This window comes from Hypanus sabinus, chromosome 2 (genome assembly GCF_030144855.1).
Source record: "Hypanus sabinus isolate sHypSab1 chromosome 2, sHypSab1.hap1, whole genome shotgun sequence".
Lineage (NCBI taxonomy): Eukaryota > Metazoa > Chordata > Chondrichthyes > Myliobatiformes > Dasyatidae > Hypanus > Hypanus sabinus.
In genome coordinates, this window is record NC_082707.1 from 173900659 (window position 1) to 173923109 (window position 22451).

General features: G+C 40.1%; 1 protein-coding gene across 1 annotated transcript in view; it reads right to left on the minus strand.

Moving 5' to 3' along the window:
* Nucleotides 1-22451, minus strand: part of LOC132405640 (potassium channel subfamily K member 10-like) — a 48654-nt gene that overhangs the window by 5079 nt on the left and 21124 nt on the right. Inside the window, exons 5-6 of the mRNA XM_059990620.1 lie at nt 19397-19583; nt 8276-8418 (exon numbers count right to left, since the gene is read on the minus strand). Of these exons, the coding sequence (XP_059846603.1) occupies nt 8276-8418; nt 19397-19583 (330 nt within the window). The remainder of the gene's footprint in view (nt 1-8275; nt 8419-19396; nt 19584-22451) is intronic.

A 22451-nucleotide genomic window follows, 5' to 3' on the forward strand; every position in this document is an offset into this window, starting at 1 on the left:
AGAGATTGTGGAATTCAGGAAGGGGAAACCAAGAGAACAAACGTCGGTCTTCATCGAGAGGTCAGCAGTGGAAAAGCTAAGCAGTTACAAGATCTTGGGGTCATTATCTCAAACGATCGATCCTGCATCCAACATATTGATGCAATCATGAGGACAGCACCCCAAAGGTTCTATTTTATCAGGAATTTGAAGAAATTTAGCTGTCACCAAAGATTCTTGCAAATTTCTCCAGATGCACATTGGAGAGCATTGTGACTGGTTGCATCACAGCCTGGTATGGAGGCTCCAATGTACAGGATGGCAAGAGGCTGTAGAGAGTTGTAGACTCAGCCAGCTCCATCACTGATACAATCCTCCCCTCCATCGAGGATATCTTCAAGGGGCAGTACTTCAAGAAGGCGGCATCCAAGATTAAGGACCCTCACCATCCATGACATGCCCTCTTTTCATTACTACCATCAGGGAGGAGAAGAAAGAGCCTGAAGACCCTCACCCAATATTTTAGTAGCAGCTTTTACCCGGATTTCTGAGCAGTCCCTGAACCAAAAACACTTCCTCATTTTGCACCTTTTGCACTATTTGTTCATTTGTTTGTTTATGTTTGTGACTCAAAGTCATTTTTGTGTCTTGCATTGTACTGTTATCACAGAACAACAAAATACGACATTTATAAGAGATAATAAATCTGATTCTGATTCTCAACAAGTGCAAGGTGATGCAGTTTGGGAAGTGAGATGTTGGTGGGACAAATACTGTAAATAGTCGTGTGCTGAGGAATGATGGTGAACAGAGACTCTGTGGGGTTCAGATCTACTGCTCCCATAAACTGGCAATGCAGGCAGACACTCTGGCAAAGAAAGCACAAGGCATGCTTACTTTCATTGGTCATAAGTGTTGGCAAACCTCATCTGGTTAGACTGCACTTGGAGTAGTGTGTGCAGTTCTGTAACCACACTACACAAAGGATTTGATTGCAGGGAGATTCACTAGATTGTTGACTGGATCTTTAGTTATGGGGAGAGGTGAAAAAGGCTGGGCTTGTCTTCCCTGAATTGTAGGTGTGTGAGGGGTATTCTGATGGAGATATATAAGACTATGACAGACAAGGGTAGGTAGATAATCGGAACCTTCTTTCCCTATGGTAAAGGTTTCAAACACAAGAGAGCACCGGTTTAAGGTGAGATAGAGGATTTTAAAGGGGATTCCATTTTTTTTACACAGAAGGAGGTGGATATTTAGAACCCACTGCCAGAGGAGGTGTTGGAATCAAACACGATCACTTTGTTTAGGTGCCACAGAAGGACAGGGACCTAATGTGGGCAAATTTGATTAGTGCAGGTGGGCAGAATGGTGGATGGGGCAGGCTGAAGGGCAGTTCTGTGCTGTATGATTCCATAACTCAATGAAAACTAACAAAACCTGATCAGAGAATACCAGAGCAAAGCTTTGTAAAGTTCTATGATTTCAGAAGGAAGGACAGGCAGAAGATTGACAGTTTAAGCCACCACAACTATAGATGTTAACATGGAATATTAACTATTAATGTGCATGTCACCAAATCAGAATGAGTTCTAGAAGTAGGAAATATTACCAATGATGAATAAAAAGATAAAAATAAAGATCTCCAGAATTCTTAAGCCACAATCCTTACAATAATACAGAGTTCAGGCATAAAGCCAGCCTTGGTTAAGATTAGCATGCTGCCTTAGAGGCTGTAAATTGAAGTCCAGTTTGAAAGGTCTGAGCGTTAATCTACTTTGATGTTCCAAATTCTTTCCACCATCTACAAGGAAAAACTCTGGAGCATGATGGAATACTTTCCACTTGCCTGGATGAGTGCAGCGCCAACAGCACTCAAGAAGTTCGACACCATCCAGGGCAAAGCAGCCTGCTTGATTGGCACCCTAAGCATTCATATCCTCCATCACCGGTGCATCAGGGTTGCAGTATATGCCATCTACAAATGAAGTGTAGTTACTTGCCCAAACTACTCCAATAGCACCTCACACAACTCCACCACAGAGAGACATGGGCAGCAGGTGTATAGGAGGACCACCATCTCTCCATGTTTCTCTTCACACCATGCGGACTTGAAAATTCCTTTATTGCCGCTGCGTCTATATCCCCGAATTCCAAATTGTACATTTCCATGGGAATACCTTTACCAAAAGGACTGGAACGGCTTATGAAGTTAGGTTGGCATCACCTTTTCAGGAACAATTTGGAATGAACACTGAATATTTCCCTTGCCAACAATGCCTGTATTCCATAAAGAGACTAAAATAAAAACTTCCTTACTGTACTGGGAGTGTGCTGCTTTGTGTGAAGTTCTAAAGTTTGATTGAGATGGTTAAACGATCATTCCAGTCCTCCCACAAATGCAAAAGAGACTATTTTGGTCATAATATTTGTGCCAGCGTCTTGGAAAAGCTATCCACTTATCCCACTCCCCTACTCATTTCCAAAGCCTTTTCTTTTGTATTTCTTGCTCAAACAACCCATAAAAATAGCATTTGAGGTACTGTGTCTGTTCCATTCCTCCCTGCTCAGTGCTGGAATTGTCCAGGCCGGTGATGTCCATGTTTCAAATCTGGACCAGGTTAGCTTGACTAATAGGAATAAGTATCGGTGTTGGGCACAAGTTGTAAAATTTGGTCTGGAATTTCTTTTAATTAAAGAATTATCTTTGATTGTTCTGATACTGAGCCTCTAGATTTTAAAAAAATTACCTCTTGAATCTATCTACAGTAAACAACAGTGCAAGCTAATTAATGTTTTTAATGATCCCTAGGTACTAAACAGAGACATCCTAACTTCATTTCAGTCTGGTGCACCCTTTAAATACACCCATCTCAGCGGGTCCCTCAAGTGTTCTGGATCCATGTAATGCTGGTGAATGTGCCATGGGTTGCTATAGAAACAGGTATTCATTAATGTTTGTGACATCTTTTCCACTGAGTTTGCAATTTAGTTTTAAAACCTTACAGTTTACCTTAGCTTCTGCAATGCTCTGGTAGAATTGTGACGCCTTACTAGTGATGACTGTGTCAGACTCAGATGTTTCCTGTATTGAATTTTGTGATTAATAAAGGAAACAAAGTTTATTTTAAATTAAATTCATGACTTTGGTGCCTCTATGTACGATGCACCTTGCCTGTACAAATGATCATTTAAATTGTAAGAAAGGTGTTTGAGCTTAGAGCATGGATTGATACCTGGAAATATGATGTTGTAGCTATTAGTGAAACATGGTTGCAGGAAGGGTGTGATTGGCAACTAAATATTCCTGGATTTAGTTGCTTCAGGTGTGATAGAATTGGAGGGACAAGAGGGGGAGGTGTTGTGTTGCTTGTCAGAGAAAATATTACAGCGGTGCTCTGGCAGGATAGATAACAGGGCTCATCTAGGGAGGCTATTTGGATGGAATTGAGAAATGGGAAAGGTATAGTAACACTTATAGGGGTGTATAATAGACCACCTAATGGGGAGCGAGAATTGGAGGAACAAATTTGCAAGGAGACGGCAGATATTTGTAGCAAGCACAGGGTTGTGATTGTGGGAGATTTTAATTTTCCACACATAGACTGGGAAGCCCATACTGTAAAAGGGATAGATGGTTTGGAGTTTGTAAAATGTGTGCAGGATAGTTTTTTGCAGCAATACATAGAGGTACCGACGAGAGAAGGGGCAGTGTTGGATCATCTGTTAGGGAATGAAATAGGTCAGGTGGCAGAGGTATGTGTTGGGGAGCACTTAGTGTCCAGTGATCAGAATGCCATTATTTTCAATATAATTATGGAGAAGGATAGAACTGGACCCAGGGTTGAGATTTTTGATTGGAGAAAGGCTAACTTTGAGGAGATGCGAAAGGATTTAGAGGGAGTAGATTGGGACAATTTGTTTTATGGGAAGGATGTAATAGAGAAATGGAGGTCATTTAAAGGTGAAATCTTTATGTTCCTGTTAGGTTGAAAGGAAAGGTTAAAAGTTTGAGAGACCCATGGTTTTCAAGGGATATTGGAAACTTGGTTAGGAAAAAGAGAGAGATCTACAATAAGTATAGGCAGCATGGAGTAAATGAGGTGCTAGAGGAATATAAAGAATGTAAGAAGAATCTTAAGAAAGAAGTTAGAAAAGCTAAAAGAAGATACAAGTAAAAACACAAAATGCTGACAGAACTCAGCAGACCAGACAGCATCTATGGGAGGAGGTAGTGACGACGTTAGCTGCCTGGCCTGCTAAGTTCTGCCAGCATTTTGTGTTTTTATTTATTTCCAGCGTCTGCAGATTCACTCCTGTTGCCTTTGAAGAAGATACGAGGTTGCTTTGGCAAGTAAAGTGAAAATAAATCCGAAGGGTTCCTACAGTTTTATTAATAGTAAAAGGATAGTGAGGGATAAAATTGGTCCCTTAGAAAATCAGAATGGACAGCTACGTGTGGAGCCGAAAGAGATGGGGGGAGATTTTAAACAATTTATTTTCTTTGGTATTCACTAAGGAGAATGATATTGAATTGTGTAAGTTAAGAGAAACAAGTAGGGAAGTTATGGAAACTATGATGATTAAAGAGGAGGAAGTACTGGTGCTTTTAAGGAATATAAAAGTGGATAAATCTCCAGGTCCTGACAGGATATTCCCTAGGACCTTGAGGGAAGTTAGTGTAGAAATAGCAGGGGCTCTGACAGAAATATTCCAAATGTCATTAGAAATGGGGATGGTGCTGGAGGATTGGTGTATTGCTCATGTGGTTCCATTGTTTAAAAAGGGTTCAAGAGTAAACCTAGCAATTATAGGCCTGTCAGTTTGACATCAGTGGTGGGTAAATTAATGGAATGTATTCTTAGAGATGGTATATATAATTATCTGGATAGACAGGGTCTGATTAGGAACAGTCAGCATGGATTTGTACGTGGAAGGTCATGTTTGACAAATCTTATTGAATTTTTTGAAGAGGTTACGAGGAAAGTTGACGAGGGTAAAGCAGTGGATGTTGTTTATATGGACTTCAGTAAGGCCTTTAACAAGGTTCCACATGGAAGGTTAGTTAGGAAGGTTCAATCATTAGGTATTAATATTGAAGTAGTAAAATGGATTCAATAGCGGCTAGATGGGAGATGCCAGAGAGTAGTGGTGGATAACTGTTTGTCAGGTTGGAGGCCGGTGACTAGTGGTATGCCTCAGGGATCTGTACTGGGTCCAATGTTGTTTGTCATTTACATTAATGATCTGGATGATGGGGTGGTAAATTGGATTAGTAAGTATGCAGATGATACTAAGGTAGGTGGCATTGTGGATAATGAAGTAGGTTTTCAAAGCTTGCAGAGAGATTTAGGCCAGTTAGAAGAGTGGGCTGAATGATGGCAGATGGAGTTTAATGCTGATAAGTGTGAGGTGCTACATTTTGGTAGGAATAAACCAATAGGATATACATGGTAAATGGTAGGGCATTGAAGAATGCAGTAGAACAGAGTGATCTAGGAATAATGGTGCATAGTTCCCTGAAGGTGGAATCTCATGTGGATAGGGTGGTGAAGAAAGCTTTTGGTATGCTGGCTTTATAAATCAGAGCATTGAGTATAAGAGTTGGGATGTAATGTTAAAATTGTACAAGGCATTGGTAAGGCCAAATTTGGAATATTGTGTACAGTTCTGGTCACTGAATTATAGAAAAGATGTCAATAAAATAGAGATAGTACAGAGAAGATTTACTAGAATGTTACCTGGGTTTCAGCACCTAAGTTACAGGGAAAGGTTGAACAAGTTAGGCCTTTGTTCTTTGGAGCATAGAAGGTTGAGGGGGTACTTGATAGAGGTATTTAAAATAATGAGGGCGATAGATAGAGTTGACATGGATAGGCTTTTTCCATTGAGAGGAGGGGAGATTCAAACAAGAGGACATGAATTGAGAGTTAGGGGGCAAAAGTTTAGGGGTAACACGAGGGGGAATTTCTTTACTCAGAGAGTGGTAGATGTGTGGAACGAGCTTCCAGTAGAAGTGGTAGAGACAGGTTCGGTATTGTCATTTAAAGTAAAATTGGATAGGTATATGGACAGGAAAGGAATGGAGGGTTATGGGCTGAGTGCGGGTCAGTGGGACTAACTGAGAGTAAGCGTTCAGCACAGACTAAAAGGGCCAAGTTGGCCTGTTTCTGTGCTGTAATTGTTATATGGTTAATTGTTATATCTGAGTAAAAGTCATGATTGAGTTAAAAGTGAACTCTCAATATATTAGTCTTAGCATTTAGCACTTAACTTCCTGTGTCACTGTTTTGCCTGTGTATTTCTGTCTTTTGGATAAAGCCTTCAGTGTCTTACAAACTATAGTTCAATATTTTTGATGGGGAGATCATTTTCCAAGGGTTCAGGTTCGTAGCAATCTTTTGCTCACCCATCAATATCTAAGGGCCATGTTTACAGACCACAACATATACTCTCTAATTAAGGCCGATCATAATTAACTCTACAATTTCATTTAACTGCAGAGATATTGTGTTGCGGGTTACCTAGAAAATGAACATATTGAATGGGAACAGGCTTCAGCTACTGTGAACTTGTCAGCAGCTCTGCAGTGACATATCACTTGGTAATGGGGCAAAAACTGCATCAGCGTGTGCTGAAAGTGACTGATGATAGTTTATCACTGGTAACTGTTGACCAGTTACCTGATGGGAACCAGAATGGGCAAAGAGTACTTTTGCCGGCAACATTCCTGAGTATCCAGGTTAGATAAATGGAATCAATAGCCCACATGGAATGCACTGCCAGCGGCGATGGTGGAAGCAGATACAGTGGGGTCTTTTAAGAACCTCTTCGATGGGTGCACGGAGCTGAGAGAAATAGAGGGCAATGCACTAGGGAAATTCTAGACAGCTTCTAGAGTAGGTTACATGGTCGGCACAACATTGTGGCCTGAAAGACCTGTAGTGTGCAGAACAAAAGGACAAAAACTCTACATGGCTGGAAAGGAGACCTGGACTTAAGTATTCAAATAACGTCAACAAGATTATGTACTCCATCGTGTCGATATTAGGAGTAGAGCTCAAAGAACTAGTTGTTAAAGACTATGTCTAATGTTTGTACCTGCTTCATATTCCAAAATGTAAAGCCCCTATAGTGACTTCCAATCGCACAGTCCAATATACCCCTGGATACTAAAAATACTTATTCCATTGTTTGCACTATATGAGAGGGTGTCACTCTCTATTACACCTAAGGCATCCAAAGTCTCTCTATCACTCCTACAGTGACCATTCAATAAGAAATGAAGTACATTGAAAGTTTGCAGCAGTAAAACTAGAAGACTAATGGCACACCGGTAGGTTTTTATTAACCACCCAGAACATTTTCCAGTTGAAGATTCATGTGGTATTGAACAATTTTGTTTTTGCTTTAAAAACCTGCACATTGTCCTGCCCCAGAACATACCACACATTCCTTATCCCTTAGCTGAACTTCCAGTATTCAAATGAAGTTTTATTTTTAAAGCAGATGCTCAAAACCTGATGCAAAATAGGAATTCTGGAACTATTCAGCTTGTTCACTCAGCATCAGCAGAAGGAGAAATGCAGTTAAAATTTCAGGGACTAATGAAGACAGGGTGAATGTTTCAGTTTACAACTGGAACATCAACCTTGTTTCACTTTCCACTTATTCTACCTGATCTGCTGAATGATTCCAGAATTTCCTGTTTATGTGTTTGTTTTCAGAACTGTCTGATCTCCCTCTCAGTGTGAACAAACAAAGAAAGTACTTATATGCAGGGCAACAGTGATCCCTGCACTCCTGAACACTCCTCAGGACAGGAATACCTAGTGTCCACCTCAGGCCACCATAAAGCTAATCTGCAAAATCTCCCAAATTCTCTGAATGATAAGCAAACCTATATCAGTGTCTTTTTCCAGGGCAACTTCTCCATCTTAAGAGCACAATTATAGTCAATCAGGTTCTATAATTCTCACACCCAACATCGGACAACCTGTCCCAATCACAGGAAGCGATGACAGAGGAAAAGATTCAGCAACATGCACAAAGCTTCCTTGAAGAAAAGCAGCATCCCACTGGCTCCTGGGAATCACTGGCCATGACCACGTAAGACGAAGTATATTTACAGTAATGCTCTGTCTACTTTGGCATTGCTCCTAATAGAATTGAACCTGTTATAGATCTGTTACCAGAGACAAATGGATCTGGGAAACAATCTTAATCTATTCCATGACAAAGCCCCACTCCTATAAATAGTTTAATGATGTTTACAAGAGCAAATATAACATCTTACCTCCTCCTTTGTTTTCTTGGATATCACACGCAGCCAGTCTCCAATCATGCTGAGGACAGCCGCAAAGTAAGCCAGGCCAACCAGGATCCAGAACCAGACCAAAGGCTTATACCATTCTCGATAAAGGATAGTTATGTTTCCACCTGCACAAAATAGATGACATGAAGCTGAGTATACAGAATTCAACGTTTAGTTGCTTCTTTGTAAATTGAAAAATGATGATTTAATTTCTCTGTAATAGTTATCCTGAATTCCACCACCTGAGGAAATTATTCAGAAACAGTGGGAACACAGGGACCAGATTCACCAACAGCATGGCCAGAAACATCAGTGATGTCCAATTCAAGTTCACCAAAGTTCTCACCAATACTAATAGAAATATTATCAGTTTTAAGAACATTGACCTTGAGGTGGATTATTAGTTTGGATGAAACTGTCCTACTGTACATCAAGATGGAATCAAAAAGCTAAATTTACATTCGTCAATGAGAAGTCAACATGAAAAAAATCTGATTTGTCACCACCAACAATATGTCCAGGAACGTCTTTCTGTCAGTTTGTACTGGAACACAATACAGACAGTTGTTTGTCTAATTTCAACATTTGGTGTCACAGTACAAGCAATTGGAATAGATGTATGCCATTCAGTTCATTGAGCCTGCTCTGGCACACAACCTCAAACATTGTTTTCTTGGTTTATTCCCGAATCCAGTGAACCCTTTACTTCCCAGATATCTATCACACTCAGTTTTCATTGCAATCAGTTCCAGAGCGTCAAAGACCATCCAGGGTAAGGAACTCCAAAGATCACCAGTCTTTGAGTAATGGAATTTCTCCTTATTTCAAACACCTTACCGCTAGTCTGGTGAATGCGGTCTCTGGATTGTAACTTCTTACCCAGAGGAAATATGCTCCCAATATCAACTCTTTCGAACCATTGAAGAATTTAGCACATTACCACGAGGTCATGCTTCACTCTTCTAAACTTACCTACTCTCTCTCCTCTGTAGCAACATTCAGAATCAGAATCAGGTTTAATATCACCAGCATATGTTGTGAAATTTGTTAACTTTGCAGCAGCAGTACAATACATGATAATAGTGTAATGCCCTGGTAAATATTTTTACTCCTAACGGAGGGCATTTCATAGCTCTCCATAAGGCAGTATGTTCTACTGGTAGAATGTTTTGGTTTCAGCTAAAGATAAGGGACTATGATGTTCAACTTAGGAATGTTGTGTCAGCCAGTCAGGATGGTGGAATTGGGAGAAGGTTCTAGAGAGAGGTAGGCGGAGAGAGATTTGTGAGAGACACTGGTGGTCTGTTGGTGGGAGGCAGAGAAGATTGAGAAGATGGCCCATAGGATTCGATCCAGTGGGAAAACGCTTCGCGAGATGAAGAAGTCCAAGATGGGAAGTTCTACTGGTGATTGGTGATGAGAATTCAGTGCTGTGAGTAATGGTCATACCCAGCTTTTGGACAATATGAGCTCCAGTGCCTGTGCATATTTAGACTGGTTTAGTTGTAGTGGGCCCTTTTATTATTTTTTTCTTTTATTTCTATTAATAACTGTTTGATAAAGCTGAAATTAGTAAATACACTTTCTTTATAATTGTATGCGGTGGATGATCTGTTACTTCTTCCCGACTGATAACTGTGTGTGGGCAGTAATTACACAGTATTCACTCAAATCGTGGTTCCATTAATTGAAACATCCTAATTTTCCTGTTTGGTTGAACCAAAATCATACCGACCCTAGACTATATTGTTTATGAGAGGTGGCCTTCTCACCTCTGAGCCAGGAGGCTATTATCGGTGTTAAATTAAAATAGTACTGCAAAAATAGAAGTTAAAAAGTCATTAAGTAGTGTTCAGGGGTTCAATGTCCATTCAGAAATCAATGGCAGAGGGGAAGAAACTATTCCTGAGTCATTGAGCACATGCCTTCAGGCTTTTATATCTCCTTCCTGATAGTAGCAGTGAGAAGCGGGTAAGTCTGGGTGGTGGGGGTCCTTAACGATGGATGCCACCTTTTTGAGGGACTGCTCCTTGAAGATGTCCTGGATACTGAGGAGGATAGGGTCCATGATGGGCCTGACTAATTTTATAGTTCTCTGCAACTTACTTTGATTTTGTGTGGTAGCGCCACCACCACCCCCTTACCAGACAGTGATGAAGCCAGGTAGAATGCTCTATTTAATAGCTGCATCAATATGTTGGGTCCAGGTTAGATCCTTAGAGATATTGACGCCCAGGAACTTGAAATTGCTCACTCTCTCCACTTCTGATCCCTCTATGTTGTACGTTCCCTCATCATCCCCTTTCTGAAGTCCATAATCAGTTCTTTGGTCTTACTGACACTGAGTGCAGGGTTGTGGCTGTGACACCACTCGGTTAGCTGGTATATTGCACTCCTGTACACCCTCTCATCACCATCTGAGATTCTGCCAAGAATGTTTGTATAGTCAGCAAATTTATAGATCGTATTTGAGCTGTGCCTAACCACACAGTCATGGGTTTAGAGAGCAGAGAGCAGTGAGCTGAGCACACATCCCTGAGGTGTGCCAGTGTTGATTGTCAGCGAGGTGGAGGTGTTATTTCCTATCCATACAGATTGTGGACTCCCGGTTAGGAAGTCGAGGATCCAGTTGCAGAGGGAGATGCAAAGGTCCAGGTTCTGGAGCTTTTCAATCAGAACTGTAGGAATGATGGTGATAAATGCAGAGCTGTAGTCTATAAACAGCATTCTGACATAGGTATTTGTATTGTCCAGGTGATCCAAGACCTCATGGAGAACCAAAGAGATCACATCCACCGTAGACCTATTGTGGCAACAGGCAAATTGCAGTGGGACCAGGACCTGGCTGAGACAGCTGTAACCAACATAGATGTGAGTGCTACTACACTGTTGTAATGTGAGTATTATTAAAAGTAAGTTAATACCAATCTGGAAGGTGTTGGTAACAAGAGGCCGTTTCCGGGGTTGGCGGAGTTTTACTCCTGGTATGCATTGTGTATAGTTCCTCCACCCAGGCCGCACGAGGTACCAGGAAGCCTCTGTATTGTAAATATCATTTGCCGTCCCAGATAAAGATGCTCTTTTGGCCATGAAATTGTTGAGTGGTCCTTTTTTAAAGTAGAAGTTACCACATAGGCGATTGTCATTAAGGCAGCTAACCCTGCTCTTCTTGGACACAGGTATAATTGTTGCTCTTTTAAAGCAGGTGGGAACTTCCGACTGTAGCAACGAGAGATTGAAAATGTCTAAACTCCCCTGCCAGTTGGTTGGAACAGGTTTTCAGAGCCGTACCTGGTATGTCATTGGTGTGCGTCACCTTGCAAGGGTTCACCCTCTTGAAAGATAGCCTGACATCAGTCTCTAAGACACAGATCACAGGGTCACTGGGTGCCGCAGGGATCCTCATAGCTATAGTTTAATCTTCCCTTTCAAAGCAACATAAAATGGGTTGAGCTCATCTGGGAGTGATGCATCACTGGCATTTATGCAGTTGGGTTTCACTTCGTAGGAAGTAATTGCCCGCAGATCCCCTGCCAGAGTTGACGTGCATCCAATTTCGCCTCCAACCTCATTCAGAATTACTCCTTTGCTTTTGAAATAGCTCTCAGCAAGTCATACCCAGCTTTCTCATATAGACTTGAATGCTACAACACTAGCCCTCAATAGACCACGAAGCTCCTGGTTTATCCGTGGCTTTTGGTTTGAGAATGTACAGTAAGTTTTTGTAGGCATACATTTGCCCACACAAATTGTAATGAAGTTGGTAACAACTGTGGCATACTCATTCAGATTCAAAGCTGAATCCCTGAATACAGTCAGGTCTACAGAGTCAAAGTGATCCTGCGCCTCCCTTGTCCATATCTTCTTGGTGCTTACTACTGGTGTTGCAGTCTTCAGTCTCTGCTGAAACTCAGGGAGTAGAAGTACAGCCCAGTGATCAGACTTTCCAAAGTGCGGGCGTGGAATAGCACAGTAAGCACTCTTGATGGTGGTGTAACAGTGGCCCAGTGTGATGGTTCCTCTGGTACTACAAGTGATTTGTTGATCATAATTATTTAGAGATTTTTTTCAAGCTGGTGAGGTTAAAATCACCCATAATGATGGGAAAGGCATCAGGATGTGCTGTTTCTTGCCTATTGAACACAACACTCAATTCGTCCAGAGCTTGCTTGATGTTGTATTAAATACTCCAGGTGTAACCTTACCAAGGTCCTATATAACCGAAGTAAGGCAGCCTTACTCTTGCACTCAGATTCTCTCATTATGAAGGCCAAGGCACCACTTGTCTTCCTAACTGCCTGCAGCAAATGCATCTGCCTGATTTATTCTGTTGCTATTATTATAATCCTCTGTAAAATTTATTTACATTGATTTATGTTGTGCATCACGCTCTTTCAATTATTTACATCTTCATTCAGCATAATGCATTATGCAATTATATTATCGTGGCACACAACCCTGCAGTTAGAGAAAGTATCAAAAAATACATGAAGCCAACCAATAGAAAATAGAAACCCAATAAACACAAGAGGTACTGTAGATGTTGGAAACCCACAGCAATACACATAATGTGCTGGAGGAGCTCAGCAGGTCAGGCAGCATCTATGGATGGGAATAAACAGTAAATGTTTTAGGCTGAGACTCTTCCTCATGACAGGAGTGTCATCAGAAACCCCATAAAATTGGTCTACTTATCAAAGCATGCTCTCAAATGGCACTGCTTGGGCTTCTTCAGTGAAAACTAAAACTCAGCAATATATTTTCCTTTCAAAATGAAATCTCTGCTTCTTTTTTCAATTTCTTTTGTTACTTGTTTTTGCCATTTTAGGTCCACAAGCTTCATAATTGTCCCACCTCACAGTGCTGGGGAGGAATCTATCAACATTTATCCAAGGTTTATAATATGAAGGCAAAGAGTAAAGCATCAAGAGTTAAAATATTAGATGCATTAAATCAACACATTTAAGCAAAAACTACCATTTCATTCATTCACTTCTTCCAATCATTTCTACATTTTCTACAGCTATATCCACTGTATAGTTTCTCCACGGAGTATTAGCAATGATAGAATAGCTAGCTAATAATTCAAAATTGAATCATAGATATTACTTTCCTGCAATTTATGGGGTATTTTCAAAGATGTACTTGTTCCAAAAGTTACAACAAAAGCAGGATGAGAGAGCAGCACAAGTCCAGTGGTAACAATTTATTACTATGGTAATACCTGCTTTCTGCTCTTATTTAACCCTTAAACAACATCTGACAGAACAAATTATCTGATCGATGTGAATAAAAAGAAAATTTTAGATGCTAGAAACACCCTCTATGTCAAACGGCACCTGTGCTGCCTGACTTCAAACATTTTCCAGCACTTGTTTCAAATATCTGGCCACATATTCCATGGTTGTGGAAGCTACTGAACTGAAAATGGCTGTTTCATTTACTGCATTACAACACTAAGTGGTGGCATCCGTTAGTCTCGCGAGACCATGGATCTGCGCCTGCAAAGTCTACTGGAGTTGCCTCACCAGGGAGCAGGCCTGGGCAAGGTTGTATGGAAGACCGACAGTTGCCCAGGCTGCAAGTCTCCCCTCTCCACGACACCAATGTGGTCCAAGGGAAGGGCAAAGGCCGATACAGCTTGGCACCGGTGTCGCAGGAGGTTGAAGAGAGAGGTTGTAGAGAGAGGTTGAAGGCAACGTCATACTGCCTTAGGGACTCCAGCTCCGGATTTGTCCTCAGGATTTACTCCCGAAGCCTTTCCCATGAGTGGGTATGGCCACAAGGCAGCAGAGGTTTGAAGTCAGAGTTTTCCCTCTCTTAGATGGACTACATGACACTAAGTACATGACAAAAAAAAAGAGACAATGCTGGAATATGCATCTGCACCTATTGATCATACATAATATTGCATCAGGTTTGGGAAGAGCTAAAGCTACTGCGGGTAGCACTACAGTCTTCTCATTTTGTCTGCATAACTATCTGCACCAATCTAGCAAAAAATGACAGATTTTAACTGTCATGTTAATGTAGAATCACACAATAGTTCTTTCATTATAGCTTGAACTTTACTATAATACATTTGTAACTACCTTTGGTTTAATATATTTGTGTTTTTATTCTGTTTGAGGTGCTATAGTGATAAGAATATAATAAGTTACTATGAGACATGGGGAGCTGCAAAACCAGAAGTATATTGTTAATTTCACACTTTCTGCGTGCACTGTGCAAGAATGCATATATCATACGCATACACAAAACACCTTTCCCAATTCTGAACTAAAAGAATGATTCACATTTTGATGAGGTTTTTTTGCATATTTAACCTGTTCCACAAATTTTCTTTCACCTTCTCAAAGAATTGAAATTGTGTCATACTCTTGACCCGGGGAAGAATCACTGCCAGATTCTGTTTGGCTAAATTTAGTGACATTTCGGTCCCAGCTTCCACAGGCTCTATTGGATCAATCTCTGGAATACAATCTTTGGGTTACATATTGTATGTGCTTCACTCTTTGATATTTTGTTGCGTATCTCTTGCAGAAATTAAATGAATTAAGTGCACACTTCCAGTTCCATCTCTTCCTTGTCTACATACTTCATAAGACCATAAGACATAAGAGCAGAATTAGGCCTTCTGGCCCATCAATTCTGTTCCACCATTCAATCATGGCTGATCCTCTTTTCTATCTCCTCCTCAACCCCAGTTCCCGGCCTTCTCCCTGTAACCTTTGATGCCATGTCCAGTCAAGAACCTATCAATCTCTGCCATAAATGAACCCAGCGACCTGGCCTCCACAGCTGCATGTGGCAACAAATTCCACAAATTCATCACCCTTTGGCTAAAGAAATTTCTCCACATCTCTCTTTTGAAAGGGTACCCTTCTGTACTGAGGCTGTGCCCTCTTGTTCTTGACTCTCCCACCATGGGAAACATTCTTACCACATCTACTGTCTAGGCCTTTTAACATTCGAAAGGTTTCAATGAGAGCCCCCTCATCCTTCTGAATTCCAGTGAGTGCAGACCCAGAGCCATCAAACATTCCTCGTATAATAACCCTTTCATTCCTGGAATCATCCTTGTGGACCTCCTCTGGATCCTCTCCAATGCCAGCACAGTCTATCACTGCAACGTCCCATTTCCAAACATCTGATTTGCCTGGTACTATCAACACACAGATTACATCACCTATCTCTGCCTCTATGGCTTCAGTCATGATTTTTTTTGTCCTTACTGCTTCTCTTCCACCACCCAATATTTGGCTGAGCTAAACTCAATTGTACTCCGAGCCTTCAGTTTAATTGGGACATTGGTTAATTGGGTCAGCTGCTTACTGGGAACAAATCTTAAAGGCCAAAAACCAATTGAGAAAATAGCCAGGATTCACTTTATTTGGGACACTAAGCAGCTTAATTGAGACAGAGGACAGTTGCTGAACAGTTTTTAACCAGTGTCAGTCATGCACACTTTTGTGGCCGTTAGACACTACACCTTGCTTAGAGCAAACAGTTTTTAAATAGCATTGTTTCTGTTCAAAAAGCAGTGTCTTTGGTGAGAGATAAGCAGTGAGACATTTGGAACCGTTTTGCTCACTGGTTTCAAGCCTTCAGGCTCAGAGATGCCAAAAACCACTAGGAGTGAAAATATAACAATTTCACAACTTCAACAAGTTAAGAAATTCGAAGAATTTGAAGGCATTGACAATCATCTTGAATGCTACAATAAAAGTGAAGATTCGGAGGATGTAAACATCAAAAGCTTTGTATGAAGCCTGCCCATTATCTTCACTGGGTGTCTGCACTGACTTTGTTCATTTACAGTCATTCAACACTGGATGAATTCCTCCATCCATCAGTATGGGGAACTAATACCATTTTATAGCACTGCAGTAGTATTGGTAGTGTTCTAATTTTTTCTGTATTTCATTTCAATACATAATTTTTTACTTATTTAAACAGATATTTGACTTTTGTATACTTTTTTAACTATTTCCATGAAATTTCAGGAATTGGGGCAGCCACATAATTGGGCCAAAACATACTGGTGCCAATGTGTCCCAACAAACGGGAATCTGCAGTAACTGTAATTCAGCAGGATTATAATCTGGTGTGCAACAAGGCATTACCCAAGATTAACAAAACATTATACAATCTGTATCTCATTGCAGTACTTGAACCCTCATGTTTATTCTCATCTATTCATTTGAAAACAGTGCCTTTTGGCACCTCATCTTCTGAAAATCATCTTTTACCATTTTCAATGTGATAGCCATACATATACAGTACCATTATGAAACTGCTACTTTCAGTCATGTGATCACATTGGGAAAAAAAAAGAATGCTCCAAACTTGCAGCCATTATCAAAACTGCTGACTTAGACCAGGATTTGTGAACAAAGCCAGGATTTATGGCTTGTGACTAAAGTAAAGGTCAAGCCTTTCGCAACTGATGAAACATTTTTCACTCCAGAAGAATTTCTATTACCTTCTCAGTCTGAGCCTGATTTTTTTCAATTTTTTGGTTGTTGCCTCAATTTCATTTTTTGCCTTTCTTCTTCACTCATGCAATGTCATCAGAACTGATGCCAGTTGTTTTATTGCCTTACACCGTAACAAGGAATGGCCTAAGTTCTGCAATGTTTTCAAGTTTCCTTCCCTTCACATTGTTCCGACTTTTTTCTTTGACTGGTTGAAATCCATTTGCATAACCTTTTCAACCAAGATAACTTTTTTTTCTGTAAGAATACATATTTAAATCTTTTGAATTCATCAATGTGTTTATGTAGTCACATTCTAATGTTTTCACCATCAGTACTTGTGGTTATTGGTTCATCACCTCAATTGCATAGACAATAATTTACATTTTCTTATCCATGACTTGAATGGTGTTTTGAATTCACATCATAAGGTAAATTTATGTAAAATTCAGATTTTATGTATTTTATTTGTCAAATAATGCTCACACTCCTGATCCATAATCACCAGATAAATGGAACTACCTTGGTGAAAACTTAGCAAATAGATCCTGTGACATACCTATGCTTCTGAATTAAAAAGAGCAAGTTTTGGAAACACTCAGCAGCTCAGGCAAATAGTGTTCACATTTCAGGACGACTTTTCATGAGGAATCTTTCCAGTTCTGACAAAGGGTCCTTCACCTGAAATGTTAATGTTGCCTCTTTTCACAGAGACTACCTGACCCACAGTGTTCTTCCTGTGTTTTCTGTTTATATTTGAGTTTTACAGCACCTTCAAGTTTTTGTTTTTCAAATTACCACTTCAACTGTTCATCAGCAGCTGCTTGGTTCACTGTCACCTACAATCATCACATAATTTGACAACCTTGTCCGCTTCAGATTCTATGAAGATTGCCATTGCCCAGCTGCTCTGGCAAATCCATATTAGAACTCAGTCCCACACCGCCATGTTCACGAAAGCTACTTCCCTTCTGCCATTTACTTCTTGAACTAACTGGCAAAACCTTAATCACTACAGCTTGACAACATTACAACCCTATTGCACTAAACTTGGACCACAAATGATGCCAAAAGTGATGGTGTTGATAATGGTGGTAATGTTATATGGATCAAGGACTTATCAACAGAATATTATAGTTAAGCTCAAGATGGTTGGCATAGATTTCTCTGCTGTATGGCTCAATGAATCTATGATTCTAATCCAACATTCTCATCTGACCAGATTTAACTGAAGGCTGAGTAGGTCCATTTCTCCTGTTGACGCTGCAATAAAGCCACATTAATCTAGATTCAGTTTACAGTGATGTAAACTCAATAATTTATTTGCCTTGAGGCCAGCTGTCAATAAAGCCAGGTTTTGTGTTCAGTGTTCAGTTTTGCCGTTGTAATCATGGCTCAAAAGTGAATGTCTTACCGTGTGATCTTTATGCTCACAAAGAAATAATTTAGGCTCACCAAAGATCTTCACACAATCACGTTGACCTCAATGATCCTGCATATACCTAAATCAATTCCATTTGGATATGCTGCCTGATTGCATTGTCTCATGAGAAATTTAATGTTCAGGGCATATGTCAACGAGTTGGTGCAAAAATTTTGATACTACTTTAGCAAATTAGGAGCAGTGTCCTTCCTGCACAAGCCAACTGTTAATTCTAATCTTGGCACATAATAAAATTTTTAAAACTTTGGATGTAATAGAATAAATAGCTCTTTGACCCTCGAATCAGCTCTACCAATAAAAGCGATCATGAATTCCATTCAAAGTTCTCAGCTGATCCCTATACCTCCTGATTCATCCATAGTATAAAGACTTTTCTCAGCCTTGAATAGTCAACAACATACAGTTAATTTTACCTTGACATAGGAACAGAATTACACCATTCTGCCCACCAAGTCTGCTCTGCCATTCAGTCATGGCTGATTTGTTTTCCCTCTCAGTCCTATTTTCCTGTCTTCTCCTTTTAACCTTTGCTGAAGAACCTGTGGCCCTCCCCTTTAAGTATACCAATGACTTAGCCTGCACAACCATCTGTGGCAATAAATTCCACAGATTTACCACATTCTGGCTAAAGAAGTTACATTAAAACATAAATTGGATCATGCACCAGAGATTGCCCAATTGTACTTTAAGTGAATTCTGGGACTTCGGGGATGCATTGAGTTTTTGTCCAACATTAAGGGGCATTTTCAATTAAAAGCATGAAAGTCATTATATTTATTTCGATAAATTAAAAAAAAATTCTGAATTGAGATTGAGCTGGGACAGAAATTCAGTTAAGATTTATGTTACAGCTGTTTCCCTTGCCAGACCTAATTAAGCAGAGGTACTACACCATCCTCCCTGCCAAGAATCAGCTCACAACATCATTATCTTTCAATCACTGGCTTGCCTGCTTTTGCACTGGAACAGCTCCTTGTCTCAAATGGACACTCATCCCTAGTTCAGCAGCTCACAGCACCATCAAACTGGAATTTGATCACCCACCCTGGTAACACTCAGTGGTTTGGTCTAACCATAAATTTCTAAACGCGAAGTTAATCTCTAAACCAAACAACAGTAGTGATACTTTGTTAAAGCCATACGTTTGTATTTGTGATAGTGCAAAAGCAGTAAACTGCTTACCTGCTACATAGTCACCAAATCCTACTGTCGTCAAGGTGATAACAACAAAATAGATGGAGTCCAGCGTTGTCCATCCTTCGATGTGTTTAAAAATAATTGCTGGGATAGTCACAAAAACAAGGCAACCCGCTAAAATGAAAAGGATTGTGGAGGTGACTCGTATTTTAGTTTGACTCACTTGCTTTTTCTGAAAACAAAAGATATAACAATTAAGTTTTACTTTTAAAGCTGATGCCATAAATTGAATTAATGCAAACTGCTAGATACTGAAATAACATGGAAATAAGTACAACGAATAGTCACTATTAAAGTCACAAAATACCTTTTGAAAAAAATAGAACATTTCAAGAAATGTACAAATAGATTTTGGGCATGAGAAATTCTGCAGATGCTGGGAATCCAAAGCAGCACACGCAAATGCTAGAGGAGCTCAGCAAGTCAGACAGCCTCTATGGAAATTAATAAACAGTCGAAGACTCTTCTTCAGGATTGAAAAGGGAGATGATGCAAGAATAAAAGATGCCAGAAGAAAAGAAAATAAGTTTTATTTTGGCGTCTTCCCCCTTCCTTTCCAGTCTTGAAGAAGGACCTTGGCCCAAACCGTTGACTATTTTTTCATTTCCAGAGTTGCTGCCTGACCTGCTGAGTTCCTCCAGCATTTTGTGTGTGTTGCAATAGATTGTAGCCATTATTTGAGCTCAGTGATCACTTAAATTAATGGGATTAAATGAAATAGTGCTAAATATTGCAGAATTTTAAGTGTTAGACAAAAACTATCTAAATACTGGTTAGCTACAAGCTTTGAAATTGTTTCAGAAGTTAACTTGCCATTCTTTCCAATTAAAATATTGTCCCCAGTGTGGAATGACGTAATTCCATTGAGTGTGCCCATTTGGAAGTATTCAACGTATTGTGCAATGATGCGCAAAGTGCAGAAGTACTCACTGTCATATTAATGAGATTAGATGTATCCCAGTTGCCATGGAAAGCAAGGGAGGAGATTGTTAGGGGCCCTGATGGTGATTTTAATTATTTCTGGCACTGGAAGACAGCAAATGTGGTACCTTTATTCACGAAGGACAGCTGGGATAAACCAGGTAAACAAAGGCTGCAAGTAGTACAAATAAAGGAGAAAAGGAGGAATATGCAATTCAGTTATGAGATTTCATTTTGGGAGGTAGTGTGGTTGGAATTAATGGGGTAGAGTGGGAGTCTTTTCTAGGATCTTCATTAAGCCATTAGAAGAAAATTGTTTTTTCCCACTTAACTATAGGCCGCCACTGCCGATTAAAACAGAGTAGGTTGCTCTTGCATTAGTGAGAAGGGCTACAGGCTTATTTTTGATGGGGCTTTATAGATATTGTGATCCTTATGCGCTATAAATATCTGGTTGATTTTACACTAATATGCAATGTACAAAGGATATATGACTTCAGTTCTATTGACAGCAATTTGGCAAAACGGAGATCACAAATGATTACTCTAGAAAATGGTGCTGCTGGACATGTTTCTTAAGGTTGGCTGCCAGCACCATTATCCTTCATCTCATAAATACAAAATTTAGCATTATTTTAAAAATAGTATCTTGTATTATTTTCTGAACAATTAAGTCAGTACTTGTTAAATAACCAATAGATCTAAGTGCCCAGTTTGAACAAAGAGAATTTCCCCTAGATTGTCCTGATCTCCTGGCCAAGCTCTAAAGCAGATCAACGTGTTAACAGCTATTGTGAAATTTTTAATGAAATTTCACTGGGAATTCCACTATTCTCCAAGAAGAAAATGTCTATGCAAGTTCAAAGAACCTATCCGAGATCCAGGCAGCAGTGTAATTCACATCCAAAATTCAATTTTATTCTGAGTTTTGGATTCATTTTGGGATGGGCTAGAACACATTTTGGGTTTTAAAATACTATCAACACTTTTGCTGTAGTTACAACATTATTGTGCTTAATACTAAATTTGGTAGAATTGGGTAGAAGAGTCGTCTGAGGCCCAAACTAATCTGATTTTTTTCCTTTAAGGATAGGATGGTAGTGTAGTATGTTGCACATTGACACATCAAAGCATTTGCCAAGGACTGATAGGGTCCATCCTATCTTTAGCCCTACTATCAGTGTAAGGGGTGGGGGGAAAAAAAGCAAAATAATATCTTGCAGTCTAGAGGGAAAATTAAAAGGCAAAGCTCCTCTTATACTAAACTCAAGAGCAGTACTAGTTAATAAATTGCATTTCAATTGGATGTTGCTTAAGGAAATGGTAGGTTCTGAAGCTAGACATCCCCTAAATTCTCAGTGCATGGGCTTCAGGGGGTAAGGGCAGATCAGTGAGGTAGATCAATGTTGGGTGGGCTGAATGGGAGCAACTGGGCTGAAGTTGTGACGTCACAGATTCAAAAATTGTAATTGTCATTCCTCAGTACATGAGGGTAAAGGAGAACAAAATGATTGTTACCCTGAATCCAGTGCAGCATAAAAACCACAATGGGCATGAAGAACACGGTAAACACACACACACACACACACACACACACACACACACACACACACACAATATAAATATAGAAGCAATAAATATAAAAATAAAACCTAAAGGCGGGTGAATGATGCAAAGTTGTTGAGTATTTTCTGACAAATTTCTACTGTATAAGGTTATTTCTGAAGGGAAAAGCGAGGCAACACAAACCAAAAGTGTCATGTGGACACTTCCTGCACACTAGAGAACCTCATCTCCAGCTGCAACAGCTTGAACTATGGAATAGTGAAATTTCAGTCATCGGAGCTGGAATTGCGTGTAAAGTCACTCTGGTATATCTGCAAGGTGGGGGATTTTGTAGTTAGTACAGTGGCACTGAAGCTGAAGACTGCACGGACAGAAAATGGATGACATCCAGGCAGACTAGGATGAGTAAGCAGATAGTCAAGGATTTTCCTGAGGCCATCACACTCACTAACAGATTTTCCATTTTAGCTGCTGATGGTTCCTCGGGAGAATGCAACCAGGGCCTTGAGAAGGAAAAATAACAGGAGACCAATGCTGATCAAAGATCAAATAG